Genomic DNA, 23,858 nt, shown 5'->3' with positions numbered 1-23,858 from the left:
AAAAAAAAAAAGAAGTATTTAATTTGAAGGAGTTTTAGGAATGTTTTTGGAATATCTTCTTAAGCTATATTTCCTACCTATCTCTGTACACTAGGTTGACCACACAGGTCTATAGAATATGTGTGTCAGTGGTACAAACTGATGTAACTGGCACATATGTTTAATTTCTAATATGTTAGCTCTTCTTTTCAAGTTGAACATTCATTTTGTTTAATCATTAGCCATTATCATATTTCATTATTTTCATTCTGATTTTTCAGGCCCATCAACGAATCTTGTTTCCCTCCATATATACCAGTCCCTCTAGAGTGAGCTGACACTTCCTTGCAATTTCTTTCTTATTTTCCTCCCCTCTAGTTCATCCATACTAGGACATACTTTTGTATTATTTTAATTGTTGTTAACCTTTCATTAGCCTTACTTCATCCACAGAAAATGTTAACCTTTTACTCCAAAAGATGCCTTCATTCTCCATCATTTTATGGACACAGAGCCCCACAATGACCCCATTGACTTTTGAATTCCCCAATACTTTGAGTTTCTCACGCTTCCAGTTTGACTGTGGCCTTTCTTTCTCTGAATCACTTTGTATTGTATACTTTTTTTTCTGTGCTTTCCTTACCAAAAGGATTGCCTCGCCTTAAAAGGCAAGCATCCTACATTTCCTTACATTTTCTCGTATTGTATTTGTTCATGCCTCTTAGACTGTGAGCTCTATCGAGCTCAGTTTCCTTTCTTTGCCCAGTACAATTCACCTCTTGTAAAGCTCTGTATGTACCTTGGGTACTGGTTTAAAATCTAATCATAAATTTCTTTACTTTAAAATTTCTTAAAGGGATCAAATTCTCATTCAAGTTAATATACACTGTTAAGCCACACAAATACTGATTCTAAATTTCAGACCACCCAATCATGGATCACTATCTAAGTGAATCATAGTTTAAAATGTATATTACAATAGCCTTTTTTCCTCTCTCAGTCTGAAGTACTGCAGTTTTTTCTTTTAATTTTGATCTTTGCAGTTCTTGGTTACTGTGCACTGTATAATAGTTTTTTAGCTTTCTCATTTTATGCAAGGAAATTCTGTTTTATTTCAGTCATATTGTATGGCCCACTGTATAATCTGCACTGTTTTAAAACAAGTAGTTCTATGAATGGATGAAAAAAAGACAGAAGAAAATACTTCTAATTTTCTGTGATGTTCTACATTTATAATATTTTGAGGACCTTAACTACAACACTTGAGGACAAACATAGTGGTGTTTTGCAATGAAATGTAAAATGTAATACAGGAACTATTCTTAGGGAGATTAAAGTCTAAGATCATCACTCATTAAGTGGTAACTTCACAGTCTTTTGTTGTATTCAGCTCTAGAAATTGAATTACAAATTAGATGGAGGAATACCTGAGGCAAAAAAGCTTGGGCTTCTCAGATCCTATAGAGACTTGGGGAACAAAATCAACCTCCTCCTCATAAAATCTTTATTTGTAAGATCAGCCTTTTGTCCAACACCAAGTGTTTGATTAACTGCACATGTAGTTTTTTAAATGAGTGGTTAGTAGTAATATTACGTATGTGCACAATTTCCTTCATTTCAGCCTACTGGTAAGCAGTTTTGTTTTGCAATACACAATGCATATAATTGAAAAGGCCTTTTAGGAAAAATCAAATGCTGTACAAATGGCTAGTTATAATTTAAAAAATAATTTAAAAAAATAAGGCAAAGAAATTTGTAAATATAAAAAATACAAGTTTGTCCTGAGCCTGTACCTTTTGGCTGCATAATTTTGCATAAATTCAGAAGTGATAGTGTGCACTCGAGGCTCAGCTGCTTTCTGCAGAAAGCTTCCAAAGAGCAACACCAAGCAACCTGAGATGAATGAGAATTTAGTCTTTCATTTAATTTTGAGGTCTGAATTGCTTTTGTTGGAGAGGAACGTCTCTTTCAATTGAGTTTCTCTCGCAGGCTAATGAAATTTGCTCAGCCAGCTAACAAGTCTGTCCGTGACCTGGCCTGACGTGACCGTTCTTCTCGTAGAAGAGCACCAGCAGCGGCTCTCAGCCACGCCTGTCCTTACAGATCCCTTCTTGTGATGACCCAGAACTAATGAAAAGGGTTAATACAGAGCATCAGAGACAGAGGTTTTATTTTAGGCTTAACCACTAGCAACATCAAGAGTATTTCAAATCTCATCCCACAGTGTATTTCCTTTCCTGCAGGCAAAAAAAGAAACAGAGCAGCTGCATTGTTCTACCTAGGAAACAATTCATCTAATCCAAGTTAATCCATTTCTTCTATGCAGAGTTTCTAAAAGTCTTCTAAGAAGTATATACATGCCTCCATGGAGAAGAACAATGTTTGGGAGTGCAAGATACAAATGCTGCCTTTTCCTGGGCAGTATCCACCAGCATTACCATGGAAGCAGTGCCAAGATCTAGCTTGCAGTTGGTTCCAATTGCTCCACCTTGTATAAAGTAGTGATGAGAAGCCTGGGCCACTGCTACTCATAATTAGCATTTCTTCTCAGAAGACAAATTGGCTGCTTCTCACACCTTTACGTGGATCATTTTCTTCTATAAAAATACAGTGTGTTAGAATCATAAAATCACAGAATCTTTGAGGCCTTTAAGATCCTTAAGATCATCAAATCCAGCTATTACCTGACACTGCAAATCCACTACTAAAACATGTCCCTAAGCACCACATCCACACATCTCTTAAATTCCTCCTTGGTCAGATATTGTGACAAAAATTATAGTATTTCAGTAATTTTTTTGCCATATTATAAAGAAATCAGAACTATGATATGATTTAGGTCAGTGCTCAACAAGAAACTCAGAATCATCTTTTTTCTTTTACTTGTGTTCTGTTTTCTGAAGTACAACACACAGGTAGAAATATAGCCACTTTTATGAGGTACTGAGAGGCAAACAAGACAGCCGCTTCCCATGAGCTCACTGTTATGCACTCTTTGAATGACATGTAACATATTTGGGATTTAAAACTGGGTGAAGTCGTTGATGTAGTAGCTACTATGCAGTATCTAGCACTCTGTTCTACCTTTCCTGAATTCTTTGTTTAAATACGTATTTATGTTCTGTTTTCATTTGTGTAACTTTACACCAAGATTCCTGTTTCAAAGTGTTAGGAATTGACTACTCAATCAAGTTTAGTCATTTCAAACGCACATACCCATATATAGTGTGTCATTAATTTATTTTACTATTTTATGAAAGAATCTACCAGGGAATCAGGTCAGCAGTGCATGCAAAAATGTGCTCAAAAATAAGTGTTTGATTCACTGGTATGCTGAGATAATCCCTTTTTTGTTGCACTAGGTAAAGTAGGATTTTTCCTTCCAGCAATGTGCCTAGTAAAATGTTGTCTTGAGCAGCATAAATGGTCAAAGTATGGATTTTTTTTGCGTCTTCTAGACTGTATTTCTTTTATTCAACTTAATTTCCACTCTCCTAGTAAATTATTAAATTACTGAATCTTACTCTGAGCTGTTTCTAATATTTCATAATCCTTGACTAGAAGTAATCTTTCTTACCTTGCTGTACAGCAATTTATATATTTCATTTATTATTGGGTGCTTGTTTTAATTAGAGAATATTTATTTTTAGCTCCTATTATATTTGTATAACTCTTAATGTGTCATATTTTTCATAATTAAAATGTCTGAAGAGTTAACTTAGTAGAACATACTGCTAGAATTTGTTTTATGCCAAACTGATCTTTAATGCTGCAATTAAGCACTGATCACAGCAGATATTCATGCACTGTGTGTCTTTGTTCTCCACAGCTCCAACAGAAGCTCCATTACATCCTCACCTAGGTAGGTGATTTGTCATTACTACTAAAACTCAGAAACACTAACTTTGTTATAATAAACAATCCGTAAGGTCACATGAAACTAGCTCTGGGGAATTCAAATAAAAATGAAACTCACATAAAATGAATTGAATTATGTCTAACTCTGATTAGTTGCTTTTTCATTGTGATTTTTATTGTTGTTTATTTATTGCCTTTGAGCCTTTGCAGTGTGAGTATATCACGCTGCAGAGATTTTCTTTCTAGCTCTACATTAGAGCATCCATTTGAATAAGGACAAATAACCTCCACTGTAGGAGAACGCTGCCACACCAGCAAAGGGTTACTGGGAAGGTTTTATCCCTGTGCACCTCCAAGGTGCACCCAGCAGCAGGGCAGTTCCACAGAGCACTAACTTGCCTCATCAACAGCTGAGCCGTAAGTTGGTCATTGCAGGTGAGATTCCAGCACTTTTGCTCAGTCTGAATAGAAGGTGATAGTCACTTAATTTATTTCATGCAAACATTTGTAGAAAAAGTGTCTGTTTAATACAACTACTGGAACAAGTTTCAGGGTTTGGATGTTTATAAATGAAACAGTGAACTTAGGGCAAAAGCTGAAATCCGAAGCTTGCAGGTTAATGGTTGGAAACACTTGTGTAATCTCACTCACAGCTTAGGCATCTTGAATGAATCGGCCTTTACTTCCACCTCCACTGACTGCAGCAGAAAAATCCCAATGAACTCATGGCTTTTTGCTTATGAGTTACCCAAATGGACCTCCTGACTTTTAGAAACAGAGTACTCTCATGAGGACATCTCATCTCCCCTTGTGCCAGTGCTTCCAAATTCTGGATTTGGAAGTTGTTTTTTTTCCTGAACTTTCAGAAGAAACAACAGATGTTAAAACATTAAGCATGTATTTGTCAGAACTGGAAAACAAGAGGTGATTACACTGAATTTTTTCATATGACACTTTCTTTTGTTCTAGCTGAAATGCACAGTGACAGCATCATCCTACGAGATGACTTTGACTCTTACCATCAGCAAGAATTGAATCCTAGCATGTGGTGAGTTTCAGACTTTTTACACACATCTTAGTAAATTAAAACATTCCAGTTATTACAGAGTATTATTTTAATTCCTAGGTACCTCAGCTCACATTGTTATAACCTTATGTATGTCTTTGTTCCTTAAAGATCTAAATATACTAGCTTATTAATTTCTTGATTAATGATTGAGTGAGAAATTCTTAAGTCCATTGAAGTGAGCAGAAAATTCTTATTCAGTTCAAATTTTGAATTAATCCAAAAATGCAAGGAGTAGAGCACACATGATTTTGTGTGAAAATGTTGATTTCTTTAAATCAAAGCATTTAATGGAAAAGATAATGAATTTGAATGCTTAAATTTTGGTTTTTTTTTAAATTATTTTTTCATTTCCTGTTGACGTAATACGTGTTTCTGGTGAAGCTAACTATAGTAAAACTCATTTTAAACTGAGATAAAATACTTCCAAAATATTCAAAGTAGAAAATCAACTGGAGTTGAAATTTATTTCAGTTCATTTCAGTTCAATTCATTTCATAAATGTAACTAATTTCATTAATTTCATTCATACAAGACAAGGATATTTTAGTGAGTTACTTTATCTCTTTCAGACAAAATGTGCCTTTTAGCAGTTACTGCATTTGTTATTTAGGAATACATTTGTTCTTTTAAATCTGATTTAGTTTTCCTTTTTATTAAGGTCTCTCACAGTTTCCCATACGTGCAGGTCTTTTGCATTTCAACATCTCATGTGAAAAGATTATGGTTTATGAAATGCTACAGATATTTTTCTTTTGCATATATTTATTGTAACAGGTTTTAGTATGTGCCTACTATTTTTCCTCCTTTTGTTCCTTTTGTATTTTCTCTTTAAATGTTTTTCTGGACGGACGCATTAAGGACATGGAATGCTGCAATATAAAAAATAATAACCAACTCTTTTTTTTTAGGGGAATGAATAGATCAAGGACTCTTAATGGGTAACAGAATAGCTGCCAAGGTAGATAGCTTTAGCAGCAGCGTGTTAAATGGACTTGAGTGGAAGGAAATGAGAGGAGGCATTATTTCCCTGCAGATGTCTCATAACTCACAGAGAGCCTGTCTGTTGGGAGCCTCCATAATTTATTTATTCATTGCTCTCTTATCTTCAAATTCATCCTTGCTTTTCAGAAGTCTCAACAGAGAAATTTCAGTCTAAAAGAGGCCCTCGTGTCTTGCTCTTTTTGTCTCTGAGATTTGGATGTGATCTCTATGGAATAACCTTGACCCACCTTGGCTGGTGGGTCAGTGCATAGAGGTGTGTGCTTGGAGAGACTCCTAAAACTGACTGCAGTCCTGCATTGGGTGCCTTGATATTCTTGTAATGACACCAGAAAGGCAGTGTCTTCAGCAAGGCTCAATGGGAGTGGAGCACAAATAAAACTATAATGAGGTGTCATGAGCTTTTCTGCATAAAGGATTTTTACAGTAGCTCTCCCTCCAGTGAAGAGCTGCTTAGTGGCAGGAAGCTCACACTCATTTGGTTGTCTTGTGGGAGTTAAATCAGGGATTATTAGCAGTTTACACCATCCCCCCTAAAATTGCATTTTTCCCCTGGCAGCTGCTAAAATCCCATCTTTATCACAAACAATTGCAGTGAGTGCTGGAGCAGGATTTCCAGCCCCACTCTGGCCCTGCTCCTCTGTGCTCTGAGCGCAGGAGCAGCTGCCTGCTGCACCAACCCTCTGGCAGCGCCTTGTCACCAGGGGCCAGTTAGACTAAGCCCCTCTAATAATTTCTGAAGCCATTATTTGTGTAAAGATGAAAAGAGAGAAGTTAATATTTTCCTCTGGCCTTTTCTTCCCAGATCCTATGCAACATTGGCTTGGTGTGATTAGCATTGTCACAGCTCCTGTACCACTCTCTGCACACACAACTCCAGCAAGATGTGTATAGTCCAAGTGCACAAGCAAAGCCTTTTGTAGCTTATGTGTGTACTAATTCTGAGTCCCAGCAGAGCTAGAGTGCCACCCCACATCAAATAGCTATTTTGCACAATGGCACTGTATGATTTTGAGAGTGTCTACTTGTTTTAATATAGATTTCTGATCTTTGAAATGCATTACAAGACGCATTCTACCCAGCAGCCATTTGTCCCTTCATAGGCTCAGGAAAGGAGAGGAATAGCCATGGGTGTTTCTGGAGGTGTGAGGTGAAAAGAAAGGAAGGGATGGGATAGGGCTCTTTGTAATCAGAAAAATCACAACATCTGGAAATGGGTTCCTGATAAAAATCACAGTTTGGTAACAGAGAGAAAACAGGAAAAATTGAAGTGGGAAAGAAAGAGGAAAGGAAGAGGCAGCAGGCAAGAAAACATAAGGTGAAGGAGGAAACAGGGAGGGCTTCTGTACTGGGGATGCAGGAACTGAAACATCTTTCTTTTCTTTCATTTTCTTGGGACTCAGCCAGCATGGAGATTTCCTTATGGGGTGTGTCCTACTGAGTTTTCTACTTCTGTCTTCCAGCAACCAATACTGTCAGAATGTGGTTGTTTCTAAAGTTGCCAAACTTTAGAAGCATATAAACTTGTTTATTTAAGCAAAGATTTCCTTGCTTTTCCATGTGCTTTACAAAGATCTTGCTTCGTTCTGAAATAATATGACTCTTGGATTCATGAATACTCAATGTATTTAATGTCTAACATGTATTCGATGTGTAAGGTAGTTAAGTGAGTCCTACTCTGTCGTCAACACACCACATGCTAAGCAGTTCACAGCTGACCTGCAGAAGACCATAACTTGTATTGCATTTTTCAATGAAAAGTCTAATAGCACAACTGCTTTGTGGTCTATATGCTGTAAGCTGGCAGGAGTGTGTTAGTTCAGAAAGCCCAGAAACCATGGAAATAATTGATTTCCTCAGTAGATAAAGGAAATTTGCATCATGTAAATTTAAATACAGGAAGCTCTTGCACAGGGAAACCTGCTCTCTAGTCTTTAGGGGAGATAAGGCTTAGTAAAACTTTTCTAAAGGCAGAAATGCATGTTTTTGGAAATGTAATTTGCTTTTATGATGTCCTAGTTGATATATAAGATGAATACTTTGTAGTAGCGGCAGACAAAGAAGATTTTGGGCATTTTCTAAACACGTGGTCTGTGCCTTGGAAGATAAAAGGCCAAATGATATTCGGATGAGAAAAGGATGAAGGACCTATATAGGTGATATGTGAAAAATAGTCTAGCTCATTGGATACATGCTTTTATGATCATCTTGCTTCTATATAACTCATAACAGAGAAGAGTAAAAAATGATGCTATATAACAACTAAAACAGTTCAAACAAGAACAAATCTAGAAGATATTTTTATACTGAATGAATTAATCTTGAGACAAAGTGAGGGGGGAAAGCAGATGCATAAATTAATAGTGGTTCTGGCAACTCTATGCTTTAACAACAGGGATGTAGATAACAAAGAATTCAGTACATTTGAAAAAGAAAAACTCTACGTGGAAGCTGTTGCTGGCTAAACTCTCTCAATTTAGTGCCATGTTTCATCTCAGAGCCCATTGACACTCCAAATAGCAATCACTTACAAAAGATAAACTCCTCAAAGACAATTTGAAGAAAAGCTGAGCAAGTAAAATCAATCAGCAAGAAACAGACTCCATCACTTCTTCATAGCATATGAGAAATGAAGAGGTACAGTGATATTTCCAGTGGCACAGAAATGGCAGAGAGCTTTGTGACAGGAGAGAGAGGTCCTAAAGTGATTTCCAAATTGCACTAAAACTGTGGGATTAAACTTCAGAAAGATTTATGTTTTAAAATCTCGTGGCAGTTTGAGATGTTTACCTTCTTTATAGTCCAAACATCACAAAAGACATCAGTCAATATAATGTCCACAAACTCAGATATTGTAGAGGGAAACGAGATGACAAATAGTGATGAGGAAGCAGCAGATGTTTCCCCTTCAGCAAAGTGAAGAACAATAGCTGGGAGAGATGGGACTCTAGGCTGGGGATGAGAGTGATGGCAGTCTGCAGAGAAGACATCTAGATGAATATAACAAACGTCAACAGTGCCAGTGAGAACCAGCTGTGAAGAGAAAGCTGAAGTGATTTTAATGTGCTAAGACTTTATACCAGGCAGGTGAGAAAGCAAAAAGCTACACCTAGACAGAGCGATTAATACTGTCTCCTGGTTATATGAATGGAAAAGAAATTAACCTTACTGTCTGCACCAGAGAAGAATAAATTGCGTCATTTCTAAACACGTAATATGATGATGATGATGATCTGAGGAACACCAGATCAATTACCTTACTCTTCATACATTCCTGTCAAGCTGCTGGGCAATTTGTTGTCAGAAGTGATGCATTTCAAAGAGAGCACAAAGGTTTGAAGAAGGATTACCAACAGTCATACAATTTCTAATGAGAGGAGTCATCCTAGAGAAGATGAGTGGTGATGAAAGAGCTGTATTACATTTGTATATTCTACAGGAGTAGAATAAATTAACAGCTAAATCACTTTATATTTTTTGATATATGATAATGAAATAATTACATTATCACTTGGCTTAAATAGTATGTCCTTTTATTAGGGTGTAAATATTCCCTATGTAGTATTTGTAGGTAAGGTTTTCCTGCCATGTATGTGTCTCTGCACATATGGAGATTTCAGGCAGTTACTCTGCTATAAAACCTGAAAGCATAGGAGCACATAATATAAATAATAAAATAATGATTATAAGCAGCCAGAATACTACAGAATTCCAGGTATTCTTATTCTCGTTCCCATGTTCTTCAGTTACCAGAGTTTAGAGATCAAGTGAAATTTAGATAATGAGAAAACATACACACTCTAAACCTTGTTTCTTTGCCTTCTCCTAAGGCACGCTTCAGCTCACTTGTATACTCTCTTCTTGAGCTATACTGAAAAATAAAATTATGGGCCAGCTGTAGCTTATGTAAGTAAATATTAATTCATTGAAATCAATAGGAACTACATTACTTTATTAGAGGATTCAGTTTTGCTACTTAAATCCTAAATACTAAATGCTATCATTGTGATTTACATTGATGTGAATGACCTTAGTTAAATATCCATACAAGGAAAAAATCAAGGATGTTTAGAATCTGACTTTATTCTGGGAACTGGAAATGAAGTTTAATAAAATCTTAGAATAAGGGAGTGACTTAAGAAGTGGGACGAGGTCTTCATCTTTGATTTCTGTAATGGACTTGAGCACATTATAGCCAACCCTGCATTGAGTTGACCCTGGATCAAGTGAAGAAACCCAAAATAACAAGTGCAATCAATTATTCAGTACATCTGTGCATCTGAAAGTCTAACATCTATCCCTCAGCCCCAGCTCTCTGGGTAGATTTGACCCTTTGACGATGCTGCTGGACCATTCCCAGCAGTGCAGTCAGAGATTTAAATTGTCCTAACAGGGCCCATGGTGTGCTTATGGTTTTTAGACACTCAGGAATAGAAATATCCTGCTTCAAGATGCTTCCAGAAGGACTTGACAGAGGTTTGGCATGACATTTACCAATGAAAAGACAAACAAGCCCCATAACTTAGGAAAAGAAAAAGATCAAGGAAATTTATGTAGGAATTAACTGTGATCACTGCTATGATCACATGTATCAACAAGCCCCTATCTTGTTGAAATCTCTTTCTTTTCATCTGATTTCTGTTCATTCAGAAATTAGCTGGAGAATTAAAAGAGTGAAATCAAGCCTTTGCAAATTACTAAACTATGGGAATGTGTATTTTTGTGGCACACTGCATCAGAAAAGGTAGGCAAGCCAGAGGCATTTTGTGTGAGAGTAGCCAAAGAAGAAAAGGTCTAAGCACCCCTTACTGAAGTCCATTTCACTTTAGGCTGTAAAAATACCAGTTATCAAAGTACAGACAGAAACTGGAAAGAAATGAGAAGGTTTGGAGTGAATTCACCATTGCTTATAATGGATTTGTCCCCAGAGCAAATGTTGTCTCTACATTTGATTTGCAACAACATAGATGGCAGACATTGAACATTCCAAGCTCTCCTGCGACAGTGCCACCTCCCTGCTTGGTTCTCACCTTCAGCCTGCCTTTAGAATAGATAACCCTGCAGCTGGAGAGTTCAAGGTTTCAAAATCCACAGTGTCCATTCCTGTTCCTGTTTGGAGGAGTGCGACAGCCTTGTCAGGAGGAACTCAGTGAGATGCCTGAAGGCCAAGCTCTGTGCTAGGCCTTGGTCTCCATCCATGCTGCATGAGGATAATAGAGGACTGAAGGCACACTAAGGCTGGTTGTCTCTCCAGACCAGAGTGTTTTATTCTGTTCATTTCCATGAATGAGATTTCTTCCCTGAGAGAAAGGTTGTAAAGCCAAAGTCATGCAGAAGTGATGCAGGAAAGCAGGAAAGTGGTGTTTCGAGTTTTGCAAACTAGGACACCTCTGAATTACTTACTGTCCCTGTGATCTAAAGTGGCATCATAAAATCACTCAGCACTGGTTTGTTTCTCTGATCTGATCCTACCCATGTTTTGCAGTAAAGAGCAAGTATCTATCTACCTACCCACATGGTCCTTTATCAAGAGGCATATTTAGCACCCTGGACTTAAAGGTGCTTGACCTTGTGTTAGCGAAACAGTGTGATTTGAGTGCCAAAATATAACAGTCTTATTTTACAGTCTTTGTGCCTGATGCTGTCTCCAGTGTGTGGTTTCTTGTTTCCATTTTGAAAATGTTCTGTTCTTCCTGCAGGTCTGAATGCAGCAATTGTGAGATTGGAGAGCAGTGTGGTGTGATTATGCACGGCAGTGCCATCACTTTCTGTGAGCCATATGGTCCCCGAGAGCTGGTAAGTGCTTTGCAGGTTTAGTGTTCAGCAGACAGTCTCCTTAGCAAAGGTGATAATGCCATGGAAGAACACTACAGGAACATCCAAAATAATAGATAACTGATAACTGATAACCAAAAATTGTTGCAATCTTTTGCAAGGGAAAATCTCTTGATCCGGTGAATATTCACCGGAGGTTGTGGATGCCCTGTCCTTGGAGATGTTCAAGGCCAGGTTGGTTGGGGCCCTGGGCAGCCTGGTCTGGTATTAAATGTGGAGGTTGGTGGCCCTGCCTGTCATAAGGGGCTTGGAGATTCATGATCCTTGAGGTCCCTTCCAACCCAGGCCATTCTGTGATTCTGTGAAAGGTGATGTAACAGAGCTTTGTTATCAAATTATTGTCATCCTCTTTTTATTTCCAACAATGAAATGAAGACAAGGTTCATTTTTCTTCTTGTATTCTATTAGCTCCGTTCCCTTTTTTTTTTTCTTGTTGCTGTTGACAAATGTTAGTTTGGTTGTAAAGCAGCACTTGAGAACAAGGCATCCTACAGATTTAAATGCAGCCTGGAGCAAGCACCTGCCAGTCTAAGGAAAGTATATGTAGCAAATTGAGTCATGATGAAGGTGACAGAATTAATTTCATTGGGGTGTAGTTTGGCCATAAAATTGCTGAAAGAAACAACATGATGCAACTTGCATTAACTTGGGATCATCTGGGTGGGGGAAATTAATTGAAAGATATATAACCAATGCCCACATGCTGCAGCTGACACCAGCAGTTAGCTGCAGTGATGTAGATAAAATGGGAAATTCTGAAAGAACTGAAAAATTACAAGAGCAGCTCAAAGCCTGTATAATTCAAAATTAATTTTCATGTTTTCAATAGTATTCTGAATGGAGGGAGAGGCTAATGAGAGCTATTTGAAGAAGATAGATGGAAGAGTGCCATAAAACAGAAGTGGTTTTGGCCAAGAATCTTCTCCTTGTTTGAGACACTAACAATTCCTTTAATGGGATTAATTTTACATCTTTAAGTGAGATCAAAATTGCACAAATGCAACGAAGATGTTGCTGGTGACTCAAAGGCATAAACAGATTTAAAAGCAATTTATTTATTTTATGGGTAAAGGAGAGTTTCAGTCATTCCCTCCATAGCCAACTCCAGCAGGGAAATCCTGACAGTGCTGCTAAATTGCCTCTCTGCTACTTTGAATCCTATCTGAACATGCTAAGCTTCATTAACTGCCTTGAGAAGAGATGCACTGTTTTATGCCTTGTACAGAAATGAAGTCACAACACTAGGATGCTTTTTCCACACTAGGATGCTTTTTCCACACTTTTTTACTTATTTTAAATTCCAGTATTGCATGTAGGTAACACTTCTTGAAAAATAACTTACTTGCATTTAGCAAACCAAGGGCCCCAAGTAGTTCAAAATGTTGTTAATTAGATGTCTTCTTCCTGCTGATATGTAATTCAGCCTACCTTTATTAATCACAAATTGACTTAGAAATCCAGCATTGGACTGTATGTCTTGTACTGCCAAATGCAAAATGGCACTGTCCTAGCATCAGGAACTTGGGAGAAAATGTATTATGATGCCTAAGTGGTGTGATTAAATAATCAGCTGAAAAAATAATCATGCTTATAAACAGCTCTAAGCCTAACAATGGAATTATAAATATTATGGCAGTGTTGCTGAAAAATCAAATCCTTATGAAAGGTTTAATATTTGGGGTGAGCATAGGACACGCTCATACCACAGGTCTGACCTGGGTTCATTTTCAAATATGGACATATATTTTAATCCTAATATTCTTTGAAATGACTTGATATTCATGTGTAACCATCTTTCAGCATCTAAACAATTTATCTCTCCCTGTCAAAATTTTTAAAACCTTTTTTACTTCTCCAATCTTTATCTATTTTTTGAGTCCCATTCTTGAAATTGCTCTTGAAATCTATTTCTGTTCATGGCTCCTTTTTCCACATTATTGCTTTAAAATACTAAGTGGAGTTGAATTTGCAAAATGTATTGTATCAACAACTGTGACAGCTACTGGTTTTCTTCCTTGACTTCCGTCTCTGCTCCTTATTGCCTGTAGCTGCCTGCTGCTGCAGGGAGAGGTTTTTTAATACCAACTGTCTGTGTCTGTTGGTGAGAATTTACCACTGGTAAAATCCTGGAAAGATATTTAGTGTGAGGGATGTTACAGAGAAAAATAGCTACTAAAGACTCCCTGCCTGCTCAGAAAAAATGTAGGTTTCCTTTCTGCGGTATCTGAACTTACCAGTCCTTTACAAGACTTTTCAAAAGTTTTTTGAAGATCAAATGTTGTCATTTTGTTTTTTGTTTTCTAAAACATTACCTGAACAACTCTCAACATATTCTCTTTTGGTTTTTTTTCCTGAATGCCTTTTGGATAAATGATAACATTTAATTTCTTGGTAATATGAGCTACTGAACATTGATAAAGTGTTTCATTTTGAATTTAGAACTTGCACGACATAACATAATTAATTGAATGTAAGCTAATATAATAGGTACTCATAACTCAAGTCAGAAAGCACTTTATTACTTGGCATGATAAAAGCGATACATAATATTGAATCAATCCTGACAGAATGAACATAAATTGGGACAATTACAATTTTAAAAGAGCCGATATAAATGCAACCTCCTTGGTTTTGCTTAAAGACTATAATTGCTTTTTAGAAATATTCCAAGGAGAGAAAAATTGTATTTTGTAATACATTGTAATGTACAGATAATTGCAAATTTTCAAATAGTTTTGAAAACTGCTATTTGAGATTATTGTGATGGTTGAGAATCTGTCTCACCAAATCTGTTCACAGATCGTTAATAGCTGTGATTAATTACTTAAATTTTCATTCATCCTCCTAAAGCACTTGTAGCCTTATTATCAGTTAATCTTTAGTGCATTTCAGTAAAGATCCCATTTGTTAACACTTACGAGAAAATTTCCTCTGCATTCAGAGTGTATGTAGGAAAAAAAAAGACATCAAAAACTCATGCCAAAACAAGCCATTTCATGGACCTTTTTCTTCTCATCGTGGAGGAAGGAAAACAAAGATCTCTCTGATGTTCTTTGACATTCAGTGAAAAGCTGCTTGGATAGTACAGTCATGCCCCATGCTCACCTACACCCACTGGAACCCAGGATCAGGTCTCCGTCTATTATAAATTCACAAATACCTTAACTTGGTTCAGCACTGGACAAAGCTGAATCTCTTTTGCTCTTCTTCTGCACCATTGCCTGAAGGCAGAGATGCTATCCATACAAGCACTGGTGTGCTGCACAGTAAAAATGCTATTTGTAAATGAGTCCAGGTTAAAACTAACTTGCAAAAGAAGAAGACCATTTGCTTGACTGAAATCAGCTACTCAAGCTCATCTACCTCTTACCATCTAAATGCTGATGTTAATACATGGAAGGGAATGGTGAAAGCTGTCCTGTCACCCAGGAATTTGTTAATCATATAGATGTGAATATGCATACATATTCTGATCATGCATTGGCAAAGATATGGATATTTTTCTGAAAGTCGCCAAAGACAGAAGGGCAGAAACAGGGAGCTGAGAGACAGCATTAGTTCTGCATCACTGGAGTCCTAAGTAACAGTCAGAAAACATCTGCATTTTGGATTACCTTTTGTTCATTGTCATGCAGCAATGTGCAGGGAAATAAGGGAGTTCAGACATGAGAGATCTCTCTCCAGTTTTCATATATATCTACACAATAGATAATTAAAGCAGACAGGAATACCCGATAATGGAAGAATCTGTGCTTTTGCTGTGTGACTTGGGGAAATTATACAGAAAATGTGCTTTTTGCCATTCAGAAATGCTGACAACATTGCCTTTGTAATAATGCCATAGTAGGATCTTCCAAGTAATTGGGTATACTCTTTAATTGAGTGCTGTTTTTTTTTTAAGAAAATGACAGTTTGCCCATGAGCTCCATTTTTTATCTGTATTTTGTAGTTCAACAATTTTATTATTATTGTTGCTGATCTTCTATTCAATTTCCTCTCCATCACTCAGGGTATTCAAGTCCTCCAGGTATTCTACTTGTAGCCACCTTCATGCAAGTCCCCAGCTCAGCACTGGCAGCCAAAGCATAGAGCTCTGCTAGCCCCAGACCTTGCTTCTGGGATTGAGTTTGTTCTGAAGTTTGGCTTCTCTTTAGCCATATCCACATTATGATGATCTGAATGAGTGAGGATCACAGATTTCCTAATGGAAGAGTCCATCGCTACTCTAATGGGAAATTACGTGAAGTTTTGGTCTATGGGTTCTGACATGGGAGGAAAACTCCAAGGTCTTCAGATCCAAGCTGTAGGCACCACTGGCAATAAATATCGGATGAATTTACTTAGGGCATTTGCTGTCACTGTTCTTCTAATTAAAAGACATTTTTAAGATTGCATAAACTTACTGTCTGCTCTTTTTTTTCCTTTTTTCTTTTGTTTCTTCCCGATGTGGTCTTTCATTTTGTACATTTTTCCTTTTTTCACTCTAGCCTACAATGTCTGCTTATAGTGACAAATCATATCTCTGCTGGGTCTTTTGCAAATGTGAATGAACCAAACTTTGAGTCTTTTCTTTTTGGGACAATGATCCAGTAGCTCTTTCTCTTTGCTAAATAGTTGCTATGATTTTTCAGCTCCTCGACAAAATAACTAGATCAGGCAGTGTCTTTATAGTAGTGCTTTTGGCTTGCTTCTCAAATAGCAGTAGTGTTAAGCTTAACTTTCAAAATGTATTTAAAATAATTTTGAAATAATACAGGTGGTTCTATCTTCTTCACAATACTGTAATTCTTTTTATCTCATAAAATTGTCCTAATTTGAACTACTGAAATATGAGGGTATTGAATAGGGAGAAAGAAAAGCAACACAGGTGGGCAGTGTCCTGAATACAGAGTGACCTACTTGAAGTTTTTTGCCTGTCTTTAGGTCTTGGTTGGATGGGTAGATGCTGCTACAAAATTTCATGGTATATATTATGCTGTATCACCAAGTTTTTGTTTGCTTTACTGATGAAGACTAAGATTATATTATTTCCTCTAAATATTTCATTTTATTATTTTATATTTATTTAATGTTATTTTCATCATTTATTTATGATCATTTTTGTTTCTTGTTCTGTGCTGAGAGAAGTAAATAAAAAGAATTACATATGCACATGTTTATCCAAGCTGGCCATAGATGATGACGGGGTTGTTTCATTTTTTAGATCTCCTAACACTGATCGAGTACCAGCATTTCACATCATTTGGCAGACATCAATACAGTAAAAAAAAAAAGGAAAACAGCTATGACATGTGATGAGATATCAATAATCAAAATGACATAACAGCAGTGTCCACAATCACTCAACCTGAAAGGATAGGAAATTAATAGTTTTATTCACTGGAAATCTAGGTATCCAGAGACCTTCCATGCTTTCAAAGAAAAACAAGTGATGAATGTACTGTTTTGCTGAGCTAACACGATCTCTCTGCTGTTTGCTTTTCTTCCTGTAGACCACCAATGGCCTTAACACAACCACTGCATCCGTCCTTCAGTTTTCCCTTGGTAAGTTTAGCTCAGTCTTTCACCTGAGAAAGCGTAAAAAGTCATTTTTGCAATGGAAAATGACCCTCAGTTTCATCTTCATTGTTTTGTTTGGTATGGCACTTGACATGAGAGATTAAAATAATCTTGTAAAAACTACAGCACATTTATTCATCTCTTGATAATCCATGAAACTCCCAGTGCAAACTTTGAAAAGGAGCAATTCCAGTGGATACTCTGATGATGGGAGGTGTAGTCATGGAGTAATCTTTATCACATCTATTTTATAACCCAATGGCAAATGTTATAGTCACTTGCTCTTTCTCTAATGTGTTTGCTGTTTCTAAAATAGAACTAGCAAAACTGGATTTTTCTTCTTTAATATTTTAAACCCTTGATGTCTTCCAGGTTATGGTTGGATAAAGCTGTTTATAACACATCTATACAAACAGAATAGATAGCAGGACAGAACAAAACTAGATGCTGTCTGATTCTAATTATTTACAGGGGGGTGGCATGCTCTACCACCTAGAATGCCTGCTGTAAGTTACTGCAATGCGTGGTTTGGGCTTTTTGCAGAAGCTGTGGCTTGGACTGAGGGCAAATTCGGAAAACACTTACTTCCTTAACTTAGATCTCAGTGTTCAAAGTATGAAGTAAAAATGTTTTTATGACACAAATAGTTCAATAAAAAAGCAAGCAAGAAATATAGCTGCTTTCTCTGTGGACTCCTGGATATATATTTCCAAATTATATACCTATTTTTAAAAAAGTAAATCACTAGAAGTATCTCAGCAAAGATGTGATTAAAGTCCAGAAATCTCAGTTGGAAATAAGAGCTATCAGGCAGCTTGGCAGGCTGCTTCTTTTTTTTAATGGATCTGAAATCAATATCCTAGAAGGCTCAGAAACACATCAGTTACATTTGTTTCTACCTGAAGTCATTCATTTGACTATTTGAGGGCAACATTACTTGTCACTGTGCAGTTCACAGCAGTGTTATTAGTGCTAACGATTGGTATATGTGTTTTTATATAGAATTACCATTTTTAAAAAGCTAGCAAAATGTGTCTGTTCCTAAGTTAAATTGCTGCACAAAAATCCAACACTTCTAGCAGAAAAACAGCCTGGAGCTGCCCTGTAGCTTCATGCAACCAGTGGAAGGGCAGCAGTTCATTTGCTTTGTTAGGACATGCTGTTCACCCACATTCCTGGGGTTTTTAAAGCCACACATTTCTGTCTCATTCTCCCACCTGTGTTTGTACCATTCATCGTCAGTGAATGCTGTTCCAGCTTGGCAGCTGGGTCCTGCTACAGGTGGCATACAGAAAACTGCATTTCCCACACCCAGAATTTCTCTAGTAGCCTTTGGTCCTATCATCTAGGAAGGTCAAATAAAAAAAAGGTCAAAGAATGGCCAAGTAGGAAATATCATATATGGTAACAATATCCTGAACTGTACCAGTAGAAACCGGTAAAATCCCCCACATAATAGAGCAGGAGAGGGGTGATATGTATCTGAGTAAATAAAATTTCAGCCTAAGTTCAAATTGTATCACATTACCTGCATGCCTATGTAGGGCTTGAAATATAGCACAGATTGGTTTTGTAACTGATAAAAACCACTGTGAGCCGGGAGACTTCTGCTGTGCTCAGCAGTACTTGGCTTTACAATCATAAAACTGAACAAGGCATTTGCCAGTTTCCATCTTATTCCCAAATGTCCAGATTAATCATAACCCTATTTAGAGATTCATCCAAGAGAATTACCTTTTCTTAAAGAAGGTTCAACTTTCTATCTGCCACTGAATACCTTAAGCTGAAATCCTTTGGGATTGCCTTTATATTAGATTTCTCACCTAGCTGTGACCACATGAAAGTGCATATCCTTTGATTTCTGTCATCACTAATTATCAAATGGAATTCTGTATTTGCAGCTATATCAGCAGGTGAAGATTGGAAAATGAAGCAAAAAAATTGGCTTTGATTACATCACGAATCCCTGTATGGTCAGAATGGATAAGATACTAGTGAATTTTTCATTAGTTGATATTCTGTGTAGTTTTCTTAATGTGCTATGCATCTGGTAGTCTTGTACTCTGAAGGGCAATAAAGTTTAAAAGGAGCACTAAGGATGAAGCCTTAATTAGCATGGAAAGGTAGTTAGTAAGCCCTGTTTAGCACGCAGGACAGCATTAATGCACAGTAGCTTTTCTGAGCAAGAGCAATGTCTCTGCCATACTGCACTCACTCCATTGGCATTGCCTTGTGGTCCAGGGCTGGGGCGATGCTTACATTCATGAGCTGTAGGCCCAAGTGTGCAGAAGATTTCAATTCCTTCAGATATCTTTAATCACCCGTGACTACATATCTCCAAGATAAAGCACAGATATGGGAAAGACAAAATCTGGCAGTTTCCTCAGTACTCAATAGGATTGTTGATATTTAAAGCAATACCTTTGCACTCCCATGGGCCATGGATCGGCCAGGTATGTTCAACAACTTGGGATTGCAGGATATTACACAGATGTTAGCTTCAGTTATTAGCTGGAATATTCTCTATTACTTACTCCAAAGCTTAGGTTTTTCCCCTTAGTTAAGTCCCTAGATTTCTCCAGGGATGAACGTAAACTGTCATTCATGTAGGTCCATGTGATTGAAGGTGACTAGACAGTAATGAGAGATTAATAACTGAGGTAGAGGTGGGAAGAAAGTTACTCATGGAATCCTGTAAAGGGAATAGAAAAGGTTTTAAGGGAGAAATGCCAAGGTGTCAGGTGTGCAAGTGGCACTGTTCCTTGGGCATCCTCTTCAAGCATATGCTTCCACGTCTGTGATGCATGTGGGCTGTGCATACTCTGCGTGGGCGTTCAGCATTGTCAGACTATTTGCAGTCCTCCTTCTTCCGCAGAGCATGTGTCAAACACCAAGCTGAAGCTGATGAGCATCAACACTTAGCATGTCCTCCCATGCAGGTGCTCCTTGTAGCCATGTGTGTCTCAACATAAAAACTGTTTCTGGAGAACGTTCAATTTCCCTGAAAAAAATTTGTTCCATAGCTCCTTCTTCATGCTCTAGTATTGATGGGTCATTTTTGACTACTGAAAAAATATTGGAAAATAGGAATAATTGATAAGGAAAGCACTCTTTCTTCAGATTGGTTCATGAAAACTCTTAAACACTCCTCTACAATCAGGGTGTATTTGACAGTGTCATTGACTGAATAAATGCAAAATGTTTGTAAGGAAGGATCATATCTTAAAATTCTTTTCAACTTTTATGGTATTATCCAAAGATCCTCAGTCATTACTAAAGCATGTCATTAATTGTTCCTCCTCTATTTTCTAGCAATATATACAAATTGTTAATCTCTTTTAATATCTTAATAGTTCTCTGTAGAAACAGGAAGTTCCATTTGAACAGGATGCCCAGAGAGGTTGTGGGGTCTCCTTTTCTGGGGATATTCAAAATCCTCCTGGACACTTTCCTCTACAATATACTGTAGGGAACCCGCTTTAGCAGGGGTTGGACTAGATGATCTGCGGAGGTCTCTTCCAACCAAACCCAACAATTCTGTGATACTCCCTATTTTTTGCTTATTTATTTCCTAAGTGAAAATAAAATATTACACTTTCTGCTTTTACATGCATAAATATTTCATTGACAAACTCATCATTTAATCACAAAAAAACAAGTAGCAGAGCTAATCATTTCTCCAAACATGCTCAAAAGTGAAAGGTATTTCACTCTTTCAATTTTATTTGCTGGCAGAGCAGTCACCACTGTCTTCCTTTAGAAGTCTTGAGCTTTATAAATCCATCTGACTATGAACACTACTTAACTGAAGAGTAATTGTGTGTTGAGCCTGTGTTGACCTTTATATTTATAGCATCATTTCTTTTTAAGAGGAAAGGTCCCTGTGTAATGCACATATCAAGAACTTCTATGTGGTTTAGAATATTTACAGTCTATTTTTAATGCTTGCTCATTTCACAGTCTTTCACAAGTGCAATAGAGAAAACAATTTAAAATATGCTATTGATTGCTTTTGATTAGTGTATGAGTAAGGGTCATTGATTGGGATGCAGATCTTTGACATAACGGTTCCAAAAGGGTTTTCATGTCATGCCCTGACTTGCCTCAGACAGCAGGTTAGTGAATCATTAACACAGCAGCATCTATTACTCTTTTTGAACCACCAAGGTCCCTAGGGTCAATACCAGAGTTGATTTACTCTGTAAATCTACGTACTAAGGATCTCACTGATGTTTGTTGAAGACAAAGCACAGATCGTTTTCAACACCTTCACTGAAATAATGCATTTTTCTTCAGGCTTAGGTTTCTTCATTTTTGAAGTGGCAGTTTGTTATCAGTCTGAATCCTAGAGAATTAAACTACAAGTAATTGATTCTGTAGATAAGGGAAATACTTCTTTTTTGCTCTGATACATATTCAAACTAAAATAGTAATAGTAGTCGTAATAGTAGTTTTTAAAACAGAATTTATGAATGTGCCTTTTAGATTAGTAATGACTGCCAAGCTTTTATGCTTCAGCAAAGAGAAGATCATAATGGACACAAATTACTTTACAAGAATAGCCTATAAATATAAAATAGTGCAACTGACTCATTGACCCCCAGGTATGTCCATGGAGAAAATAGTTTCGCTGTGTGCTCACCTGGAGTAGTGTCTGCAGGGCTCTGCAGGACATCTGCAGGAAGGCAATTCCTTCTTCTTCCCTCCAGAATCATAGAATCATAGACTTGCTCAGGTTGGAAAAGACCTTAAAGATCATCAAGTCCACCTAAACCTAACCATACTACCCTAACTCTAACAACCCACCACTATATCATGCCCCTGAGCACCACATCCAAACAGTTTTTAAACACATTCCAGAATGGTGACTCAACCACCTCCCTAGGGAGCCTATTCCAGTGCTCAATAACCCTTTCTGTAAAGAAGTTCTTCCTGACATCTAACCTAAACCTCCCCTGCACAACTTGAGGCCATTTCCCCTCATCCTGTCAGCAGTGAGAAGAGACCAACCCCGTCTCGCTGTAAGCACCTTTCAGATATTGGAAGAGAGCAATAATGTCTCCCCTCAGCCTTCTTTTCCCTAGACTAGACAGCCCCAGTTCCTTCAGTCTCTCCTCATAGGGCACATTCTCCAAGCCCTTCACAAGCCTTGTTGCCATTCTCTGAACCTGCTCCAGTGCCTCAGCGTCCTTTCTGTATTGAGGTGCCCAGAACTGAACACAGAACTCAAGGTGCGGCCTCACCAATGCTGAAATATCCCTATACTGCTTGGTTCAGCAGCGTGTACAATGATGAACTCATTTGATTCCATGCAACGATCCAAAGACTTGTCATTAATATTTTTATTATGTTTTAGTTCATTTCTAGTGGCAGCTGTTTCAGCGACAGTACTGCTTTTACACCATCTATTTATCTTCTGCTTGGATTCAGATGACCCAATAGAAATTCACACATCCAAACATGTTTTGTTGAATATGCCACAGCTTCAGCTGGGAGGAACAATTGCTGACTACTTGATCTTAATTTTCATGTTTGCTTAGTTTACAATTAGCAAAAACTATCCAGTGATTGATAAATGCTGTAGTAGCCATTTTATGAGGTAGCACTGTACCTCAGCTGAACCAGGCATACATAGACATTTCTTTTCAGAATTGCTATGAAAATTCACTCGTGTGTCTCTAGAGAAATACTAAAGTGAAAAATAAGCCCCTTCTGAGGACTACGTGGAAGGGTATTTGATCTTTAAAATCTCTCACTACCTCACTGAACACACAGTTTTTGGGGCCACATGTTTTGGACATGTTGAGCCGCCTCCTTCATTTTAGTCACCTGTATGGATGACTTCCCTCAGCACACAGGTCTCTCCTTCTCCAACACCTTCCAGGAAACACCGGATTTGTGTGCTTGGTGCATTTATAAGGTCATGTTGACTGTGGTATAAACAGTGAAGGAGAATTCCTGAGGCACACGGTGGAGGAAGGGAGATGGTGGCCACAGGACAGAGAGATTATCTTGTGTTAGGCAAACAAAGGGCACTCCTGGGCTAGTTTTTGAAGGATTTCATACCAGGTAACTGACTAATAAAAATGTGTAAATGCTCTGCCTGAGTTGAGTTTAAATAGCGCATAAGAACAGCTTTTAACCTAGGTAATTTGAAGTACTAATTCTGTAAGAAATCAAAATTATAAAATGAAGCTCAGTTGTTGCTACATTCAGATCCATTCCTTTCCTAACAGTAATAACATGTTACATCCCAACACCCAGGTTGTTTTATCCTTATTTATTTCCTACCCATTTGGAAAAAGCTTGGAAATTTGATATAATTAAATGCAAAAATCAATGTAATTTGCCTTAGTCTTTCTTCTGTTTGCTTCATTTCCTATCTTCCACTTGATAAAAGAACATCAGGATTTTTTATTTGCTTCTCGATTTGTCATTTTCTGTTACCTGACATGAAACCCAGTAGCTTTCACCTTTCTGGCAGAGAAGTCCTTTGTGTAGATACACTGGTTATAAATTACCTCTAATGTGAAAGAGGAAGACAGATAAGTAACATCAT

General features: G+C 37.5%; 1 protein-coding gene across 1 annotated transcript in view; it reads left to right on the top strand.

The window, feature by feature from the left end:
* The first annotated feature begins 3,812 nt into the window (after positions 1 to 3,812).
* Positions 3,813 to 23,858, top strand: part of LOC104917491 (reelin-like) — a 94,548-nt gene continuing 74,502 nt past the window's right edge. The window contains exons 1-4 of the mRNA XM_010728792.2: positions 3,813 to 3,841; positions 4,807 to 4,885; positions 11,605 to 11,701; positions 17,233 to 17,284. Of these exons, the coding sequence (XP_010727094.1) occupies positions 4,812 to 4,885; positions 11,605 to 11,701; positions 17,233 to 17,284 (223 nt within the window). The 5' untranslated portion in view covers positions 3,813 to 3,841; positions 4,807 to 4,811. The remainder of the gene's footprint in view (positions 3,842 to 4,806; positions 4,886 to 11,604; positions 11,702 to 17,232; positions 17,285 to 23,858) is intronic.

Source organism: Meleagris gallopavo, chromosome 1 (genome assembly GCF_000146605.3).
Source record: "Meleagris gallopavo isolate NT-WF06-2002-E0010 breed Aviagen turkey brand Nicholas breeding stock chromosome 1, Turkey_5.1, whole genome shotgun sequence".
Classification (NCBI taxonomy): Eukaryota; Metazoa; Chordata; class Aves; order Galliformes; family Phasianidae; genus Meleagris; species Meleagris gallopavo.
The sequence above is the reverse complement of the archived record's forward strand: the minus strand, read 5'-3'. Positions and strand labels throughout refer to the sequence as shown.